This window comes from Nilaparvata lugens, chromosome 4, assembly GCF_014356525.2.
Source record: "Nilaparvata lugens isolate BPH chromosome 4, ASM1435652v1, whole genome shotgun sequence".
Taxonomy (NCBI): domain Eukaryota; kingdom Metazoa; phylum Arthropoda; class Insecta; order Hemiptera; family Delphacidae; genus Nilaparvata; species Nilaparvata lugens.
In genome coordinates this window covers 34,800,682-34,818,643 of record NC_052507.1, presented here as the reverse complement: position 1 = coordinate 34,818,643, position 17,962 = coordinate 34,800,682, and the positions used below count along the sequence as shown (strand labels likewise).

General features: G+C 36.3%; 1 protein-coding gene across 6 annotated transcripts in view; it reads right to left on the bottom strand.

Annotated features, from left to right (window-relative positions):
* Positions 1–17,962, bottom strand: part of LOC111045333 (DNA helicase MCM8) — an 86,390-nt gene that overhangs the window by 61,543 nt on the left and 6,885 nt on the right. For all 6 annotated transcript variants that reach the window (XR_005571205.1, XR_005571206.1, XR_005571203.1 and 3 more), the window contains exons 4-11: positions 16,497–16,729; positions 15,879–16,014; positions 14,487–14,743; positions 12,162–12,266; positions 10,157–10,318; positions 8,845–9,058; positions 3,503–3,663; positions 81–293 (exon numbers count right to left, since the gene is read on the bottom strand). Coding sequence is in view for 1 of the 6 variants with exons in the window: in XM_039427371.1 (XP_039283305.1) it covers positions 81–293; positions 3,503–3,663; positions 8,845–9,058; positions 10,157–10,318; positions 12,162–12,266; positions 14,487–14,743; positions 15,879–16,014; positions 16,497–16,729 (1,481 nt within the window). In the remaining 5 variants the exon portion in view is untranslated. The remainder of the gene's footprint in view (positions 1–80; positions 294–3,502; positions 3,664–8,844; positions 9,059–10,156; positions 10,319–12,161; positions 12,267–14,486; positions 14,744–15,878; positions 16,015–16,496; positions 16,730–17,962) is intronic.

Below are 17,962 nucleotides of genomic sequence, written 5' to 3'. Positions count from 1 at the left end.
ATCCACATCCGCCTTCAATTCCAAGAAATGATTTGATATTACTAAGGAGAATATTGAAAACTTCGAATGACTATTCTCACCTCATCTGGTCGATCTTGAAGAATGAAAACCAGGTCAAATCTGGACAGTAGAGCAGATCCGAGTCGTAAGTTTTCTGAAACAGTTTTTGCCCGATTGTAATGGCCGCCAACCGGATTGGCTGCTGCCAAGATGGATGTTCGAGCTGGCAGCGTGCAAATTATGCCCGCCTTCGTGATGCTGATCACTTGCTGTTCCATTGCTTCCAGCAGAGCCTGTCGACAATTCGCCACTTACTGAGATTCACTTCAAACTGTCATCATTTCTTATAACCAACACCAGAGAAAGTTGGTTTATTCTATGCTAACACCATAGCTTTCCATTCAACCATCGCTGATAGTTTATGGTGAAATCTCACTATAGTTTTTTTATTATTCAATCTATCACTTAATCATGTTTCATTGCCAAAATAAACTATAGTGAGGTCCACGTTATATGACAGTGGAAAAAGATAGGAGAACAGCGATGCTGATTCTCTGCCTTGCCAGATTATATTTCTAAATTGATGGATAACGATCTGGTAGCGTTGCGGAGCTAGAAAAGGTTAACGCTATCTGCTTTGTCGAATGATAGACAAGGATAGCAACACCAATGTTAATCAAATACTGACATTATAACGTGGACCTTACTATACATTAAGCTCAAGGGATTCATTGCAAGAATTAAGAAAAATTGAAAATGTAAATGTTAATTGAAATTCATTTCTTGAAAAAATACAGTTAACTTGATGATATTAAAACAGTATAAATAAAATTGAAAAATTTTAAGATACAACATTATAAAATAATGTAGAAAACAAAACAATACATACAACTTAAAACTAGCAAATTAATTTTCCTTCAGCACTGCCAAGATAAGGAGAATTTTGTGTATGACAGTGAGTCGCAGGTTGACACTCTCTTCTCACAATATGAACCCTGGTTTCAAAATACAAAAAAAAGAAAACAACCCAGTTCAATGAAAACAAAACTCAGGAAGCAAGAGAGGGGATAGGACGTGCGAAAAGAGACATACGGTACCAACAGTACTCAGTGGAGCAAAGCCAGACTGAAATCTCCTCGGTGATACTGATCTTTTTAAATGCTATTTGGGGGGTAAATAGTGTTTTCCTCCATCTACTGTCTAGAGTGCTTACTTTACACCCTGGAACATAATACTAAAGTGTCACTTTTTCGCTCTCAGTAAAAAAAAAAACTCCCTAGAGCATAAAAGTAACTCCATTTAAATAGCATTAGAAGCATCTTTATTTTAAAAACTTACATTTGAAATAGGTTAGAAGGTCTAAGCTCAGATGAGGAAGCATATAGAGTAGTCATTAAACCAACTAAATTTAATACCTTAACCAGACATTTGATCAATATCAAATGATCATATCAGTATACTATAAAAATGTTTGAATATTTTTTTATATTCCATGTTATTCAAAATACCAGCCAACGAATATTCCTCATTAACTAATCAAATTTGAACTGGAACTTCATCATAGTGTTGTAGTTGAGTCGGCCATTGTTGTTACAACTTTTGTCGACAGATAGCGCTGTCGACGGTGAACTGTGATTACAAGCCAGTTGTTTACTTTTTAGGTTATGTTATAACACATTGTTACTGGTCATGTAAGTTTTTGAAAATTATTTTATTTGCAGTTTTTATAAAAATGTAGGTGGAGGAAAAATGTTGTGTATATCACGAGTGAAAAATGCTTTTTCTGCCTCAGGGAAATTGTTGCCCTCGGATTCGCCTCGGGCAACAATCTTTCCCTTCAGGGAGAAAAAGTGGCATTTTTCACTCTAGATATACAAATAACTATTTATTCTTATTGAATTCAGTGAATGACTGAATAAGATTTATGTTGGGCCGAAGTAGCAAATTGATTGAGGCATAAGAGAAAACCCTAACAATCTCAATGTGAAACCAGTAATGATTTAGCTCTTACAATGAAACTTTTTTGACCAGAGAAAACTAAAGCAATAATAATAATAATTATTAAGAGAAACCCTTTTTCTTAAATGTGAAATATTTGTAATTAATGTTAAATTATCTGTGAACTCAGTGTTATTGAAGAGTTCGTAATTGTATTCATTCCCCATAAAAATATCTTTAATTCAGAGAGAAATCTATAAGAAATCTGGACCGCGCGTTAGCCCAGCAGTGACGAAAGGGACCTGCCTAATTAATTATTGGAAATAATTAATTCAATCCACGAGACCATCAAGAACGTCATTAATGTGAGTGATAAATCAAACGAGCTCGTTTTAGGCCTTTCTACGCATAATTAGGGAATTAATCAAAAGCGCTATACAAGTTAAATTAAATTAAAGGAAAAATCACAACGTGTTGAGTGCTATCACATAATTTATAAGAACAGTTTATGAATTACTTGATATATGTAGGAAGCTTACTTCCATGCACGGCCTGAACTCATATAAAACCCTGAGATCTCATCGGTGATACTGATCTTTTTAAATGCTATTTGGGGGGTAAATAGTGTTTTCCTCCATCTACTGTCTAGAGTGCTTACTTTACACCCTGGAACATAATACTAAAGTGTCACTTTTTCGCTCTCAGTAAAAAAAAAAACTCCCTAGAGCATAAAAGTAACTCCATTTAAATAGCATTAGAAGCATCTTTATTTTAAAAACTTACATTTGAAATAGGTTAGAAGGTCTAAGCTCAGATGAGGAAGCATATAGAGTAGTCATTAAACCAACTAAATTTAATACCTTAACCAGACATTTGATCAATATCAAATGATCATATCAGTATACTATAAAAATGTTTGAATATTTTTTTATATTCCATGTTATTCAAAATACCAGCCAACGAATATTCCTCATTAACTAATCAAATTTGAAACTGGAACTTCATCATAGTGTTGTAGTTGAGTCGGCCATTGTTGTTACAACTTTTGTCGACAGATAGCGCTGTCGACGGTGAACTGTGATTACAAGCCAGTTGTTTACTTTTTAGGTTATGTTATAACACATTGTTACTGGTCATGTAAGTTTTTGAAAATTATTTTATTTGCAGTTTTTATAAAAATGTAGGTGGAGGAAAAATGTTGTGTATATCACGAGTGAAAAATGCTTTTTCTGCCTCAGGGAAATTGTTGCCCTCGGATTCGCCTCGGGCAACAATCTTTCCCTTCAGGGAGAAAAAGTGACATTTTTCACTCTAGATATACAAATAACTATTTATTCTTATTGAATTCAGTGAATGACTGAATAAGATTTATGTTGGGCCGAAGTAGCAAATTGATTGAGGCATAAGAGAAAACCCTAACAATCTCAATGTGAAACCAGTAATGATTTAGCTCTTACAATGAACCTTTTTTGACCAGAGAAAACTAAAGCAATAATAATAATAATTATCAAGAGAAATTAGAATAATTGATATGAATGAATGAAACTTGTAATTATGGGCCTACCTGATGTTGAGATGACATTTTGTCGAACTCATCAATGCAACAGCAGCCTTGGTCTGCCAGCACAAGAGCTCCGGCTTCCAGTGCAAAATTGCCTCCACCCTCCCGCGTCAGGGTCACTGTTAGTCCAGATGACGTACTAGTGTTGCCGCACACATAAACTCCTAACAAACAACAAATATTTATTGAATTTTAATGCCAAAAACTTTTTCTATATTTGAAAAGGAAAAAACCACCGATGAATGATAGGAGAATAGCAACAATCCAATACGTTTTTCAAGTGAACTTTAAGCCGGGTCCACCACAGAAACATGTTAGTTGAGGGACTCGGACAAAAATTTTTAAAAGTTTGAACAATAATTGTTTGTCAAACAAAAAATTACTGTTTTTCCAAACTGTGTCTCCTGAATTTGCGGCGCACTCCAAAACCTGTTCTCCCCACTTACAAATATTTTGTTTGGTGTCGCGTCCACACTGGCCACGGGCAAACATTGTTTGTCAAACTTAATAAAATTTCAGTTGTGTTGTATTTTGTAAAATTTGTGTTTTCATAATAAAATTTGACCACACTGCTTCTACAAACATGTTTGTCGAACAATTGTACAGTATGGAGGTAATTTAGGACCTTGAAGAACTATAAAATTCTTTCTAATTCAACAGGTAGTATTGGAATTCATTTATAGATGAGAGTTCCAACGAAATTTCATTAAAAAATGGATTAGATCCATATCAAGTTTCGCTTGTTACAATGTGGTTGATTTTGAGTTTAAACCAGCAGATTCAATTTAGTTTAAGTTTTTACTGTGCAAATGACCCTGAAGCAATACCTAATATTACTTAGTAATAGTAGGTATTGCCTGAAGCACGGAGTAAAGATCACTTAAATCATTGTTAATCAATTTTAATCATTGTTATGTATTCTGTGCCTGGAGTAACCAATATTTGATTAAAGCTATTGGATTCTTAGTGCCTACTGATTCTTATCAGAAGGGCCTTTATAATATTGCAATATAACTCCAAGTGCCGGTTGCACAAAAGCTAGTTGAATTTTAATCGTGATTAATTCCACGAGAACCAATCAAAGAAGCCGTTTTATCAAAAAGTCCTTATTTATTTGTAGAATAACATCATAGTACCCTTCTTGAGAAGTTTTTAATATGAAATAGCAAAATAAAAACACAAATTAAAAACAACTAGTTTTAAAATAAAGTGGATTTTAGACAACATTTCAAGTCTCTTCAATTAGGAAATATCAACTAATGAAAACTAAACTAACCAACCATTGAACTGATTGTTCAACCAAATAATTAAAAAGTTAATAACCATACTATCCAAGTAATTAACTAACTAACTAATCATATACTAATAAATAATAAGAAAATGGTTGATTGATCCTTAGTTCAAAATTTCATTTCTTGATAATCAGCAAAACAAATCTTCTTCTCATTGCAGCAGAGATGGACTTTGCGAAGAAAGCAGACTGATGTCGGTTTTGATCAATCGCTTTCATTGCGCAAACTTCATATCGGGCACGACTGATATTGTACTTTGGCCAATGAACTCCCAAGTTTCCCAGCCGGACATCCTTCAACGTTGAATACCCTGCTTTGCACCTCTTTGTTGGTCTTGTTTCGGACGTCCCTGGTTGATCACTATCTGAACGTCTGTTTGTTTTTTTCACATCTCTGTAAGTGATCAGCCCCATTGCTACCTGCCGGCGGACATCTAGCACACTCTGCTTTCTATGCATTTCACATGAAATTATGCAGAGTGGGTGAAAAGTCCGAGAACGGCTTAATATCTCATACACAAAGATAATTTGACGGTGGGTGTGATTGGTGATCCTACTCAAATTGAAAAAACTACTTTATAATTACTTTAAAAATCTGGTCCGCCATCTTGGATCCGCCATATTGAATGCAACTTCATTTTTTTTAAATAGGAAGGTGGTCGTACAATACATGATTTCGATAGGGAATTTCAAGAAAAAATGAATGGTGGAAACCGCATATCGAAATCTCAAACCGTTTCGGAAATATTCACATTATTAATCAATACTATTTCAAGCAGATAAGAGAGAAAAAAGTCTGAGAACGGCTTATTATCTCATAAAAAGAAATGATTCCAAGGTGGGTGTGATTGGGGATGTTACTCGAATTGAAAATACTACTTTAATATGACTTTAAAAATCTGGTCCGCCATCTTGGATCCGCCATTTTGAATGCAACTTTATTTTTTTAAATAGGAAGGTGGTCATGTGATACATGATTTCGATACGGAATTCCAAGAAAAAATGAATGGCGAAAACCGCACATCTATATCTCAAACCGTTGAGAAGATATTTACATTATTAGAATAGAATAGAATAGAATATTCATTTTATTCAACAATAATACAGAAAATGTCCATACAGTTGAATAACGTCAGGAAGATTTACAGTCAAAAACTTTATAAAAGATAATTCACACGGCAAGTTATTATGTAAATCATACATTAAAATTACATTGGCATACATAAATAACATTGAAACACACTACATTCCATTTAAAAATTCGTCAATACTATAGTAACTCTTATCAACTAAGAACCTATATAAGTCTGTTTTAAAAAAATGCGTCCTAGGATTTAAATGAGTTGGCAGCCTATTCAATAATTTCACACCAATATAACTGGGCTTTTTCTTATAAAGAGAAAGTCTATGATACTGAACACTGATATTATTTCTATGCCTGGTATTATGATGGTGTACATCTGAATTTGTTGTAAAGCTGTTTATATTTTTTACCACTAACATAATCACTTTATAAATGAAAATACAAGGAAATGTGAGAACTGAAAGACTTCTGAATGCATCTCGGCAAGTGTGGTTAAAGCCTAAACCTGCTAGGTATCTTATTGCCCTTTTCTGCAAAATAAATATTTTATTCATGTTCTGCAAAGTTGTAGCTCCCCAAAGTTCAATGCCATAAGAAATGTGTGAATAAATCAATGCAAAATATAGGACTCTTCCCGTGTCTAGGGGTACATAGCGTATGATGTTTCGCAGGACAAATAAATTAGTACTTATATGGCTGGCAAGTTTTTCAATATGAGCATCCCAAGAAAGGCTTCTGTCAATTACCAGACCTAGAAGATTTGCTTCTTTGACATGTTCTACCTTCGAGTCTCCAATATTAATGACCGGTTCAAAGAAATAATTTTTAAAACCAAATTGCATATATTTACTCTTATTTGGATTGACTGACAAAAACGACTCGTTATAATACTGAACAATGAGGTTAGTAAGAGTGTTGGCATTTATTTCAAGTTCATTGAGGCTCTTATCATTAAACATCAAGGTTGTATCGTCGGCATACAGAGTAACATTAACACCTACTGGGACAGATGATTGCAGATCATTGGTGTACAACACAAAAAGCAAAGGTCCCAGAATAGATCCTTGTGGTACACCTCTTGTGACCCTGAGAGGCATTGAATCAGCTACCTGGGTATCAGAATTTATTGTAACATATTGATAGCGGTTGGACAAGTAAGACTTGATCAAATTACCCCCAACACCTCTTATTCCGACGTTTGAAATCCTACTGATAAGGGATTTGATATCAACACTATCAAATGCTTTAGATAAGTCTAATAGCACCCCGATTAATAGATGGTATTAATAGATACCACTCATGTATTTCATTTCTGATTTGCATGGTACTGATTGATAATGTGAATATCTTCTGAACAGTTTGCGATATAGATGTGCGGTTTTCGCCATTCATTTTTTCTTGAAATTCAGTATCAAAATCATGTATCACATGACCACCTTCCTATTTAAAAAAGCTGCATTCAAAATGGCGGATCCAAGATGGCGGACCAGATTTTTAAAGTCATAGTAAAGTAGTTTTTTCAATTTGAGCAGGATCCCCAATCACACCCACCGTCAAATTATCTTGTTATTATGTGTATTATTATGTGTATGAGATATTAAGCCGTTCTCGGACCTTTCACCCACCCAGTATATGCATTGACAAATGCTATAACAAGCAGATCAAAAAATATTCTGTGCCATCATTTTTTTCTATTTTATGTTGACACCATACAGTACTCTGTACCTGTCAGCTTGATCAACACCACCCATGTATTCGTTGTAATCTGAAACGGCAGTTGGACAAGGGCCTCTTTCTTTATCCCATATTTTTAGGTTCTCTTCACCTCTGTTACTTCTGTGCCATGGTAGTTCGAAAAAAATTGATTGCATTGTTGTCCTGCCACTTGAAAAAGAAATTCCCATATCTGAGACTCGGTAATCATGATCTCCCCGTTTCAACTCTTCATCAGGTGTCATTTTTTCTGGTACACCTTTCCGGTTATGGCGGATTGTACAACATGCTAAAATATTTTCAGTCTTCAATTTTTCTACCAATCCCACTGAGCTGGAATAATAATTGTCGAACCAACCTATTCTATTTGATCCCTAGAACTTTCGAGTGAGGCTCAACACCACTCTCTCCTCAAAGCCCAAAATCAATGGAATCATTTTGGATTTTGTCGTTTTTCCCCTGATAGATATGAAAATTTAATATATAACCCTTCAAGTCAGGAGCGACATCGACTAGAGCCAAGTTTCCCTTCCCGAAAACAAGCGCCCCAAAGCCACTGTCTCATCAGTCACCACCGGCACACTCGAGAGGTACGACTGCCAACTCTGCCCAGCTACACACTCTGTTAACCAAACCTGAGGACGACTCAACCAACTACCTTGGTCACACCATCGGAGGCACCAGCCTCTCTTTGTTCGTGAAGACAGCCACACCGCCTCTCCCTACACCACCAGCTCCAAAGGTACACACAGACGTCATAGAAGGCACCCACCCCACACAGAGTCCAATGACGATGCAACCTACCGGCCAGCGCATCCATGTCCACCTCATTGTGAAACCACTGTACGCCCTGCTCGACTCAGCAGCCACCCACAACTTTGTGAGAGCATCCCACCTTTCTCACAGCCCAGATGTCCAGACAACGGAAAAGAAGGTGATGTTCGCTAATCAGCCCACAAGTTGCTCCACCACTCTCCAGGGGCACCTTGACCTGAAGATCCAGCAACGGCCACACTCCATATTCTTCCTGGGTCTACAGGACTTACGAGAGGAAGTGATCCTGGGCCACCCCTGGCTCACAGATATCCACGCAGTGATGGACTTCGAACGTGATCGCCTGATCATAGGCCGCCAACAACGATAAGCCATATTCAGGACGACTCTGCCGGTGCCCCCACAGGAAATAAATCTAATTCAATGTAATCTTAAAATGATAACAAAAATAAGAGTATGGGAAACGCATGGTAGCCTACATACCTCGGGGAGCTATCATGGAGCAAGCCTGTAGCATCTGTGACTTTCCCAGCCCGGGGTCACCGACCACGAGTATGTGGGAGTCCCCCCTCCGGCAGCCCCCTGCACCCCCCAGCAGGCCCAACAGCAGTCCCGCTTTCACCATTTCGTGGCCGTAGATCGAAGGACACAGCGAGTTCACCGCCAGCCGAAACAGCTGTGCGTTCGCTTGCAACTCCTGACAACAACCAAACATGGAAATCATATAAATATTTATTGACCAGAGAAAAAATACATCTGCACATATAATTTGTATTTATATTTTTTTGGAAATTATTGTATTGTGTGAAAGAGGCGAAATTGGTTTCTACGTGTTATATCTATTCTCTATTAATAACGACTTCACTGAAGCCCAGGCAATGCAGTACATATCAACCGTTGACGTGCATTTATAACAGTGTGCAATCTTCAAAATTTGACAAAAATGCCATATTATTCTAAATAATAAATCTCCATTGATAAAGATTATTTATTATTGTTGAAAAATAAAATATATATTGAAAAAATTTAAATAGTGATTGGATCATTAATATCAATAAGAAGACGGTTCAACATTTATGAAGAAGCGCTGACAAAATTTAGGGCCAAGTCATATGAAGCGTTTTTCAGGCCTTTTCAGACGGTGTTTTTAGAGTCGGCAGGGCAGGAAGCTCTCCAATTGGCTGATTGGGTTAGCATTTGGGAATCAACCAATTGGAGAGTTTCCTGTCATGCCAACTCTAAAAAATCCATATGGCTTGTCCCTTATTGTCATAATAATATATTCTTCAGAACCTTTTCAAACAAGAACGCTATTGCCAAGCAACCAACAAAAGAAAGTCAATCAGAACGAATTTGGTAGCTTGTTCATCGATATTGATTGCTTCGTAGAGCGTCAGGTTTTTTATCAAGATTATTAAAAATAGTTTATAAATACGACCCTAAATGTTGTCAGTGTTTTACAGCCGCATTTCTAAGAGCACTTGTGATTGAAGAAGAGTAAACCTACATCATATTCTTTTTTGTTTAATATTGTGATATTGTGGTCGGTTTCTATACAAATCGAATGTAGTTTCTTAGCCTGGGTTTCTCGTAGCATTAAGATCAAGAAGAAAATTCATAGGCCTATAGTTAAGTTGAAATAATATGCGCTATTCATACATTGTATTTCTTCATTCTATAATTGACCAAATTTATTATTATAACGAAAGGCTAGTTTACGTTGAACAATTTGATGACCGTAGATTTTTTAATGTAAGAAATTGCAGTTAATTAGTGAAAGAATGTAGGAAATTACCTGAATTGCATAGTAGTCGTTTGTAGTGAATTCGACATCACTACTTTGCTTAGGTGCAGATGAATAATTCTTCGTGTTCAAAACGGATTTACCTTCAATATAAATCAGGTAGACACTTGGTGCTTTACTTTTTCTATATGAGCTTTCATCACTGCTGCGTATCTGAAATTGACAAATTTGAATAGATCCAAATCTTCATAGGTAATTAACATTGTGCATGCTGCATCACTGCTGCGTATCTGAAATTGACAAATTTGAATAGATCCAAATCTTCATAGGTAATTAACATTGTGCATGCTGCATCACTGCTGCGTATCTGAAATTAACAAATTTGAATAGATCCAAATCTTCATAGGTAATTAACATTGTGCATGCTGCATCACTGCTGCGTATCTGAAATTAACAAATTTGAATAGATCCAAATCTTCATAGGTAATTAACATTGTGTATACTGGCTATATAAGAGAATACGGTGGAATATGCGAAAATGAGATGATATCGTTACAAATTATACTTTTGTATTATCACAATTGGCTGAATGGCAGAAACTCAATCATGTGAACGAAGCTGCTTAGAATTGAAAACAAATCACACTCAACTATTTTTAATCAATATTTTTCCAACTATTGCATCATAATTGAGGCTTCGATCTTGTATGGCACGAAGAATTTAGTGATTCAATAAGTTATAAATTATCTGGTGACAGATATTTGAAATATTTTTGTAAGTTATGCAAAATACAAACGTGCTGTAGACGAGGTTGAAGCATGAAAGCCTCTTTCACAGAAAAACGTTTGTTGAGAAACAGAGAGAGGTTTTTGTGACATTTGTGGATCTGAAAAAGCATTTGACAGAGTCAGATGGACCGACTTATGGATACTCTGAAAAGAAGAGGTGTGGAATGGGAGGAGAGGAGACTAATCAGGAACCTGTATGTCAACCAGACCAGCAGAGTGAGAATAGAGGGCGAAATTGGAGAAGAGAGTAGAATGGGAAGAGGAGTGAGACAGGGATGTTGTATGTCACCAATCCTTTTCAACGTTTACCTAGAGGATATATTGCAGGAGTGTTTGGATGGCAAAAGAGGAGTCAGCATTGGAGGAAGACACATAGAGTGCATAAGATTTGCAGATGATATGGCGATCCTGGCTGATAGCTGGACAATGATGAATGGAATGTTGAGAGATGTGAATGAGGCTTGTGAGAGGTATGGAATGAGGATAAACGTCAGGAAGACAAAGTGCATGAGAATTGGTGCAGGGAGAGCAAGAATGGGGAATGCTGTACTGGAGGGTGAACAGTTGGAACAGGTATCATCTTTCAAGTATTTAGGAAGCATAATGGAAGAGGATATGAAATGCAACAAAGAAATCAAAGTAAGAATTGCTATGGCAAAAACAGCATTCAATAAGAAAAAGAGAATTCTTTGTAGCCAACTGGACAAGACACTAAGGAAAAGGCTAATAAAGTGCTATGTTTGGAGTGTGGCACTGTATGGTGCAGAAACTTGGACGCTGAGAAAGGAGAATAAGAGGAGGCTTGAGGCATTGGAAATGTGGATATGGAGAAGGATGGAGGGGATCAGTTGGAGGGATAAAGTTACAAACGAGGAGGTGTTGAGGAGGGTCGGGGAAAGAAGGAGTCTGCTGGATGTGATAAAGGGAAGAAAGAGGAGATGGCTGGGACATTGGATGAGACGGCAATGCTTGTTGGTGGATGCCATGGAGGGGACCATTCAGGGAAGAAGAGGAAGAGGGAGAAGAAGATACAAAATGTTGGACGACATCAAGGAGGGGATGAGCTACTACGCAACGAAGCGACTGGCAGAGAATAGAAGAGAGTGGAGGGCTGCTGCCATATAGAAGGACCTGCTTACGAGCAGAAAACTACAGACAGACACAAATGGAGCTCTAACTTGTTGTTTGGCCTTTGTTCATTTGTATATAATAAAATCCTATAGAAACTTTTGAAACAAAAATGATGCTCAACTTATATTTATACTTACTTTAACGATTCCAGTGATTGAAACAACATCACCAGGGGAGCAGCAATCAACCAGTTCGTCATTGAGTTCACACTCAACTGTTCTAGGCACTCTGCCTCTGTCCCTCTGCAAAAACCATTCATTGAAAAGAAAACTGGATTCAAAGTTCGTATACATGTGATGTTTAGTGGAAAAAACTGAAAATGTTCATGTAGCCTTTCCATTGCAATTTCTTTTGAAGATGGACAATTTATTAAAATTTCAAATTTAGATTCGAATCTAGATAATTATTTATCAGTGTCAAAGATTTTATCATTCATAAAAGTTGAGGCTTTTGTACATAGTGCACACGACTGCGATTCGCATGACGGCGACAGTAACTGCGACGATTTCAACCATTCAATCACTGGTTAAAACTTCTCCCGCTCCCGAAACGCAGTGGTGTGCACTGGACTATAATAAGATCATTGTTATGATAGTTCTCTGTTGATGCTGATTAAGCTGGCGAACGGTCTCATTCACAATTCAACGATACTATACAGGAAAGTAACATACCAAACATGAAACAGAAACGACAAATTACATAACAATGCCAATATGATTATATGACAATTTATCTTATTAACAAATTAACAAATCTTATGTAACTGATATTTTACTGTTACTGGTATAGTTCAATCACTCAATTTCCTTATTCAATACATACAATGTTATATTAATAGAAACAATTATTAAAACTTAGTTTACATTGTTTTTACTTTCCTTGCCCTATTACCATAGGTAAGGAAAGTATTGCTTTCCGAAAAAAATTAAGGTACCCCAATTTCTAAATTTCTATACGTTTCAAGGTCCCCTGAGTCCGAAAAAGTGGTTCTTGGGTATTGGTTTGTATGTGTGTGTGTGTGTGTGTGTGTGTGGTGTGTGTGTGTGTGTGTGTGTGTGTGTGTGTGTGTGTGTGTGTGTGTGTGCGTCTGTGTACACGATATCTCATCTCCCAGTTAACGGAATGACTTGAAATTTGGAACGTAAGGTCCTTACACTATAAGGATCCGACACGAACAATTTCGATCAAATACAATCCAAGATGGCGGCTAAAATGGCGAAAATGGTGTCAAAAACAGGGTTTTTCGCGATTTTCTCAAAAACGGCTCCAACGATTTTGATCAAATTCATACCTGAAATAGTCTGCAGGACTACTACTAGGAATAGTTTCTGCAGGAGAGGCCTTTGGCCTATATACTGCAGGGGTGGAAGGTGGATTCAGGAGTCGGCTCCTGTATCCGGGAATTTTGGGTTTCGGCCCCTCACACCTGAAATAGTCATTGATAAGCTCTATCAACTGCAACAAGTCCTACATCTGTAAAAATGTCAGGAGCTCCGCCCAATCTAAGCAAAGTTTGATTTTAGATTCTCAATTATCAGCCTTCATACACAATTTAAACAACAAATTTCAAGTGGAAAAGATAGAGCATGAAAATCTCTGCAATTAATGTCCAGTAACATTTTCACCTAAAATTGAAAATAAGCTTGAAATTCGAAAAAATGTGATTATTAAATTGCAAACTGTTGGGAAGTGTTAGTTCTATTAAATCATTCACTACGAAGAGATAGCAGAGCTCGTGTGTCTCCAGCGTTATTGTCCTACGCCAGCTGTCTCATATCTTTGAATAGTAGACTTGAGATGCGCGAGAACACTAGCGTCAGGTGATAAATAACGGCAAGGAAAGTTGTGTGAGTGCGCCACACCAGATTTTTATTAATTTGAATAAAGTAGCCGATATAAGTGAAGTGATTTTAATGTTATATTGTACATGGATGCGTCATATTTGTATTAAATAACAATTACAGTAGAGCACCGTTTACCCGGACATGGGCTATCCGGACGACCACTAGGTGATGGAATTAATTGAAACCAAAACTACTCTGTATAAAAGAACCTTTACTATTCTCTGTATTTCAAGCGGCTGAATGATCCACCTCAATCAAGATGCAGTACAACATATATTGGTAAATGAGATGACAGATGAATAAGATTTGGGTTACTGTGCTTTATTGAATTACACAACATGGTGTCAACTTCACCTAAAATGTGAATGAAATATAAGTGTATCACATATATAACACGGACCTCAAACTTATACTTTATTCCAGTTGTCTGCAAAGTTTCAATTACGTCTACACAAGAGCTAGTAAAATCGATTATCCAGATACTGTCATGCATCAATTAGTTCAGAAAATCGGTGCTCCACTGTATAACATGAAAAAAACATAAAACAAAGAAAGAAAACAAGAGTAACAGTCACTCATGACTGGATTTGCCAGTTGACAGTTGAATGTATTGCTAACCTGATCATCAGCAAGTATCTCCTGGAGCTTGACAGTTTGCCAGTTGACAGTCTGCGTGTAGGGCGACGAGTAGAGCGGCGTGAATGATCGCGACTGACAGGTGGCCTGCAGACATGAGGTGGGGAGGGTGCATGCGCCGTCTGTCTGCGCCACGCACTGCACATGCGCACACCGTTTGCAGCCAAACGCAAGCCATGCGCACAATAGCTTCATCTGCCCCACACGGATCACTGTGCCCTCAATTGCTACCAGTTTACCTGCACATCAAACATTTTCAAGTATACTCACTCATTTCAAGAATCATCTTCTATTAACTTGAATTGGAATAACCGAACTGTTCATTAACCAGAGTGTGAAATTGCAGTCAAATTTCATGAGAAAAATCAAGAGTGCTTCGCAAGCTTGGAGAATGCAGTCCAAAAGTGACAGACATTTTTTTAGAAGAACAAAAGAATTATGCGAATATATTTCAAAAAACACGTATTAATAGATAAATTATTAGAATTGCAATAAAATTTCACGTTACATTATTTTATTATTAATATTATTATTACATTACCTAAATAACATGAAGACCTATCAAAGATTTCGTAGATAATGACTTTGAATATTATAGTGTTAGTTATTAATGTGAGATAGGCTATATTTAGATGGTGATTTGCATCTCCTAATTTATGTGAAATTGGCAAGAAATCTGTTCTGATAAATTTTATTGTAATTTAGAATGTAGTTGTTATTGCCGATTAATAAAATTAAAAGAGCCTAACGCGAACAACCATGCCAAGCCAAGCCATGGCTTAGGGTCATTGAGTATCTTAGTTTACTAGAGTGGTCTTAAAAAATTGGGCTTGGTAAGCTAGTGAACTCAGTAGGTTGAATTGACCGGTTTAGCGAACAACCATGCCAAGCCAAGCCATGGCTTAGGGTCATTGAGTATCTTAGTTCACTAGAGTGGTCTTAAAAAATTGGACTTGGTAAGCTAGGGCACTCAGTAGGTTGAATTGACCGGTTTAGCATGGTAGACTGAAACTACTGCTACCTTAGGTTCTACTAGTCTAGAGATGGCCGGGATTTGATATTGTATTTTGGATTAGTTGCAAACCAACCTTTCAATTATCAAAAAAATATTAATAATGAGTCAGGCTGAACCTTGTTTGGAACTAGTTAACAGAGTGTCTATAATTTACTCAAGTCAGCATTCTTCATATATAAATATAATATCAACCTAAATATAAAGCTAACATTCAACCAATCCTGACCGTCTGAAGTGATTTCACTATAGTTATTGTGCTTGAAGATGACTGAGGTATAAAAATAATTCGAGCACTAGGAACAGTACCGGCAAAGTGAGTCATATTTAGTTATAAATACATAATATAGACAGTGAGTTACCGTATGTATTAGCGGTCAAATGCTTCATCTGCACCACTGGCTCGTAATTGATGAGTCTCACTTTTATCATTGGAAGACTTATTTCTGTTACCACATTCTCTTCTTCAAGTTCTTTTTCCATATGAGTCAAAACAAACTGGAAACCATACAATAAAAACAATTTGATTTCAAATTTACTAACAGTTTAAAGTATATAATATAATGCATATTATTTGTATATTGTATCTAATATAAGTATACCATATTACTGATCTATTAGTCAAAATGTATCTGATCGACTACTGATTCTTCGACCCAAATACAGACCCTTGAGGTCAATATGGGCGATTAACAAATGTTTGCAATTTATATGCTTGTTTTGTTGGAAAAAGAATTTGAATTTGAAAAAAGTGAATCACACTATGGACATCCCAAAAGAGAATCCCACAATAACTCATTCTCACAGCCAAACTCCATGAGAGCCGACCTCAACTAATGACAATAACAAATAAGATGAAATTTAAACTGGAAAAGATGTATCTGATAGAATTTGAGAATGTAATCAAAACTATAGTGCGTTCAATAATATTCTACAACAAGCAAATATTTTTGTATAATAATGTGAGTATTTGAATTTACCTGATGCATAGCAAGGGACAGACAATTAAGAGAGAGATCAGGCTGATTGGATAAGTTCTCTTCGAAATCTGACCAGTCGTCCATAAATTCGACGTCTCTTTTCAAAACTTTCAGATCTAGATTGAAGGCTTTCCTTTTCTCAATTTCAGAAATGATGAACAGATCTTTGTTTTTATTGATGTACTTCTCGAACGATTTTATTTTGTTAACTGTTGGCGAAGCTGTGTTATACTCTGAAACAAATGAGATTATGAAGCTATTTCACAAATTATTGGATGTCAATATATCGCTCACCATATTAAATAAATGCGTTTTTTTCTATGAGGTTACTTAAAAAAACACGATTTTTCAAAACGATCCACCCAGAACCAATTAAAGTTATCTCAAATAATAAATTTATGAATTTTGTGTTTTACAGACAGTACATAGCTTAGTATTCCTTTAGATACTAATAAAATGAGACTTTATCGGACATTTATTAGTCCCAAAAAATGAGACTAGAAACAAGAAAAAATTTGGCACACAATCTTTAGCCAAACGGCGAGATTAAAATCTATATAAATAAAAATCGAGCCTCAAATTTTTACATTCAATAACTTTTTTATCTGTGCAGCGAAATTGATGATTTTTTAGCTGTGTTTGTTATGTTCAGGAGCAGGTTTTTAGCATATCAAATTTATGATCCGACTTCAGGACTCTTTCCTACGGTCCTTCAAAGTTTATATGTAATCCTTATGGGAGAAGATTTGTGAGCTGGCCACACACAGAGATAAAAATCAGCTGTTATAATCATTGCGTCATCCAACAGCCGTCGGTAGATCTGTTTTTACTTTCCTTACCCTATTACCATAGGTAAGGAAAGTATTGTTTTCTGAAAAAAATTAAGGTACCCCAATTCCCAAATTTCTATACGTTTCAAGGTCCCCTGAGTCCAAAAAAGTGGTTTTTGGGTATTGGTCTGTATGTGTGTGTGTGTATGTGTATGAGTGTATGTGCGTCTGTGTACACGATATCTCATCTCCCAATTAACGGAATGACTTGAAATTTGGAACTTAAGGTCCTTACACTATAAGGATCCGACACGAACAATTTCGATCAAATGCGATTCAAGATGGCGGCTAAAATGGCGAAAATGTTGTCAAAAACAGGGTTTTTCGCGATTTTCTCGAAAATGGCTCCAACGATTTTGAACAAATTTATACCTAAAATAGTCATCGATAAGCTCTATCAACTGCCACAAGTCCCATATCTGTAAAAATTTCAGGAGCTCCGCCCCATCTATGCAAAGTTTGATTTTAGATTTCCAATTATCAGGTCTAAAATATAATTTAAACAAAAATTTCGAGTGGAAAAGATTGAGCATGGAAATCTCTTCAATTAATGTCCAGTAACATTTTCACCTAAAATTGAAAATAAGCTTGAAATTTGAGAAAATGTAATTATTCAATTGCAAACTGTTGGCAACT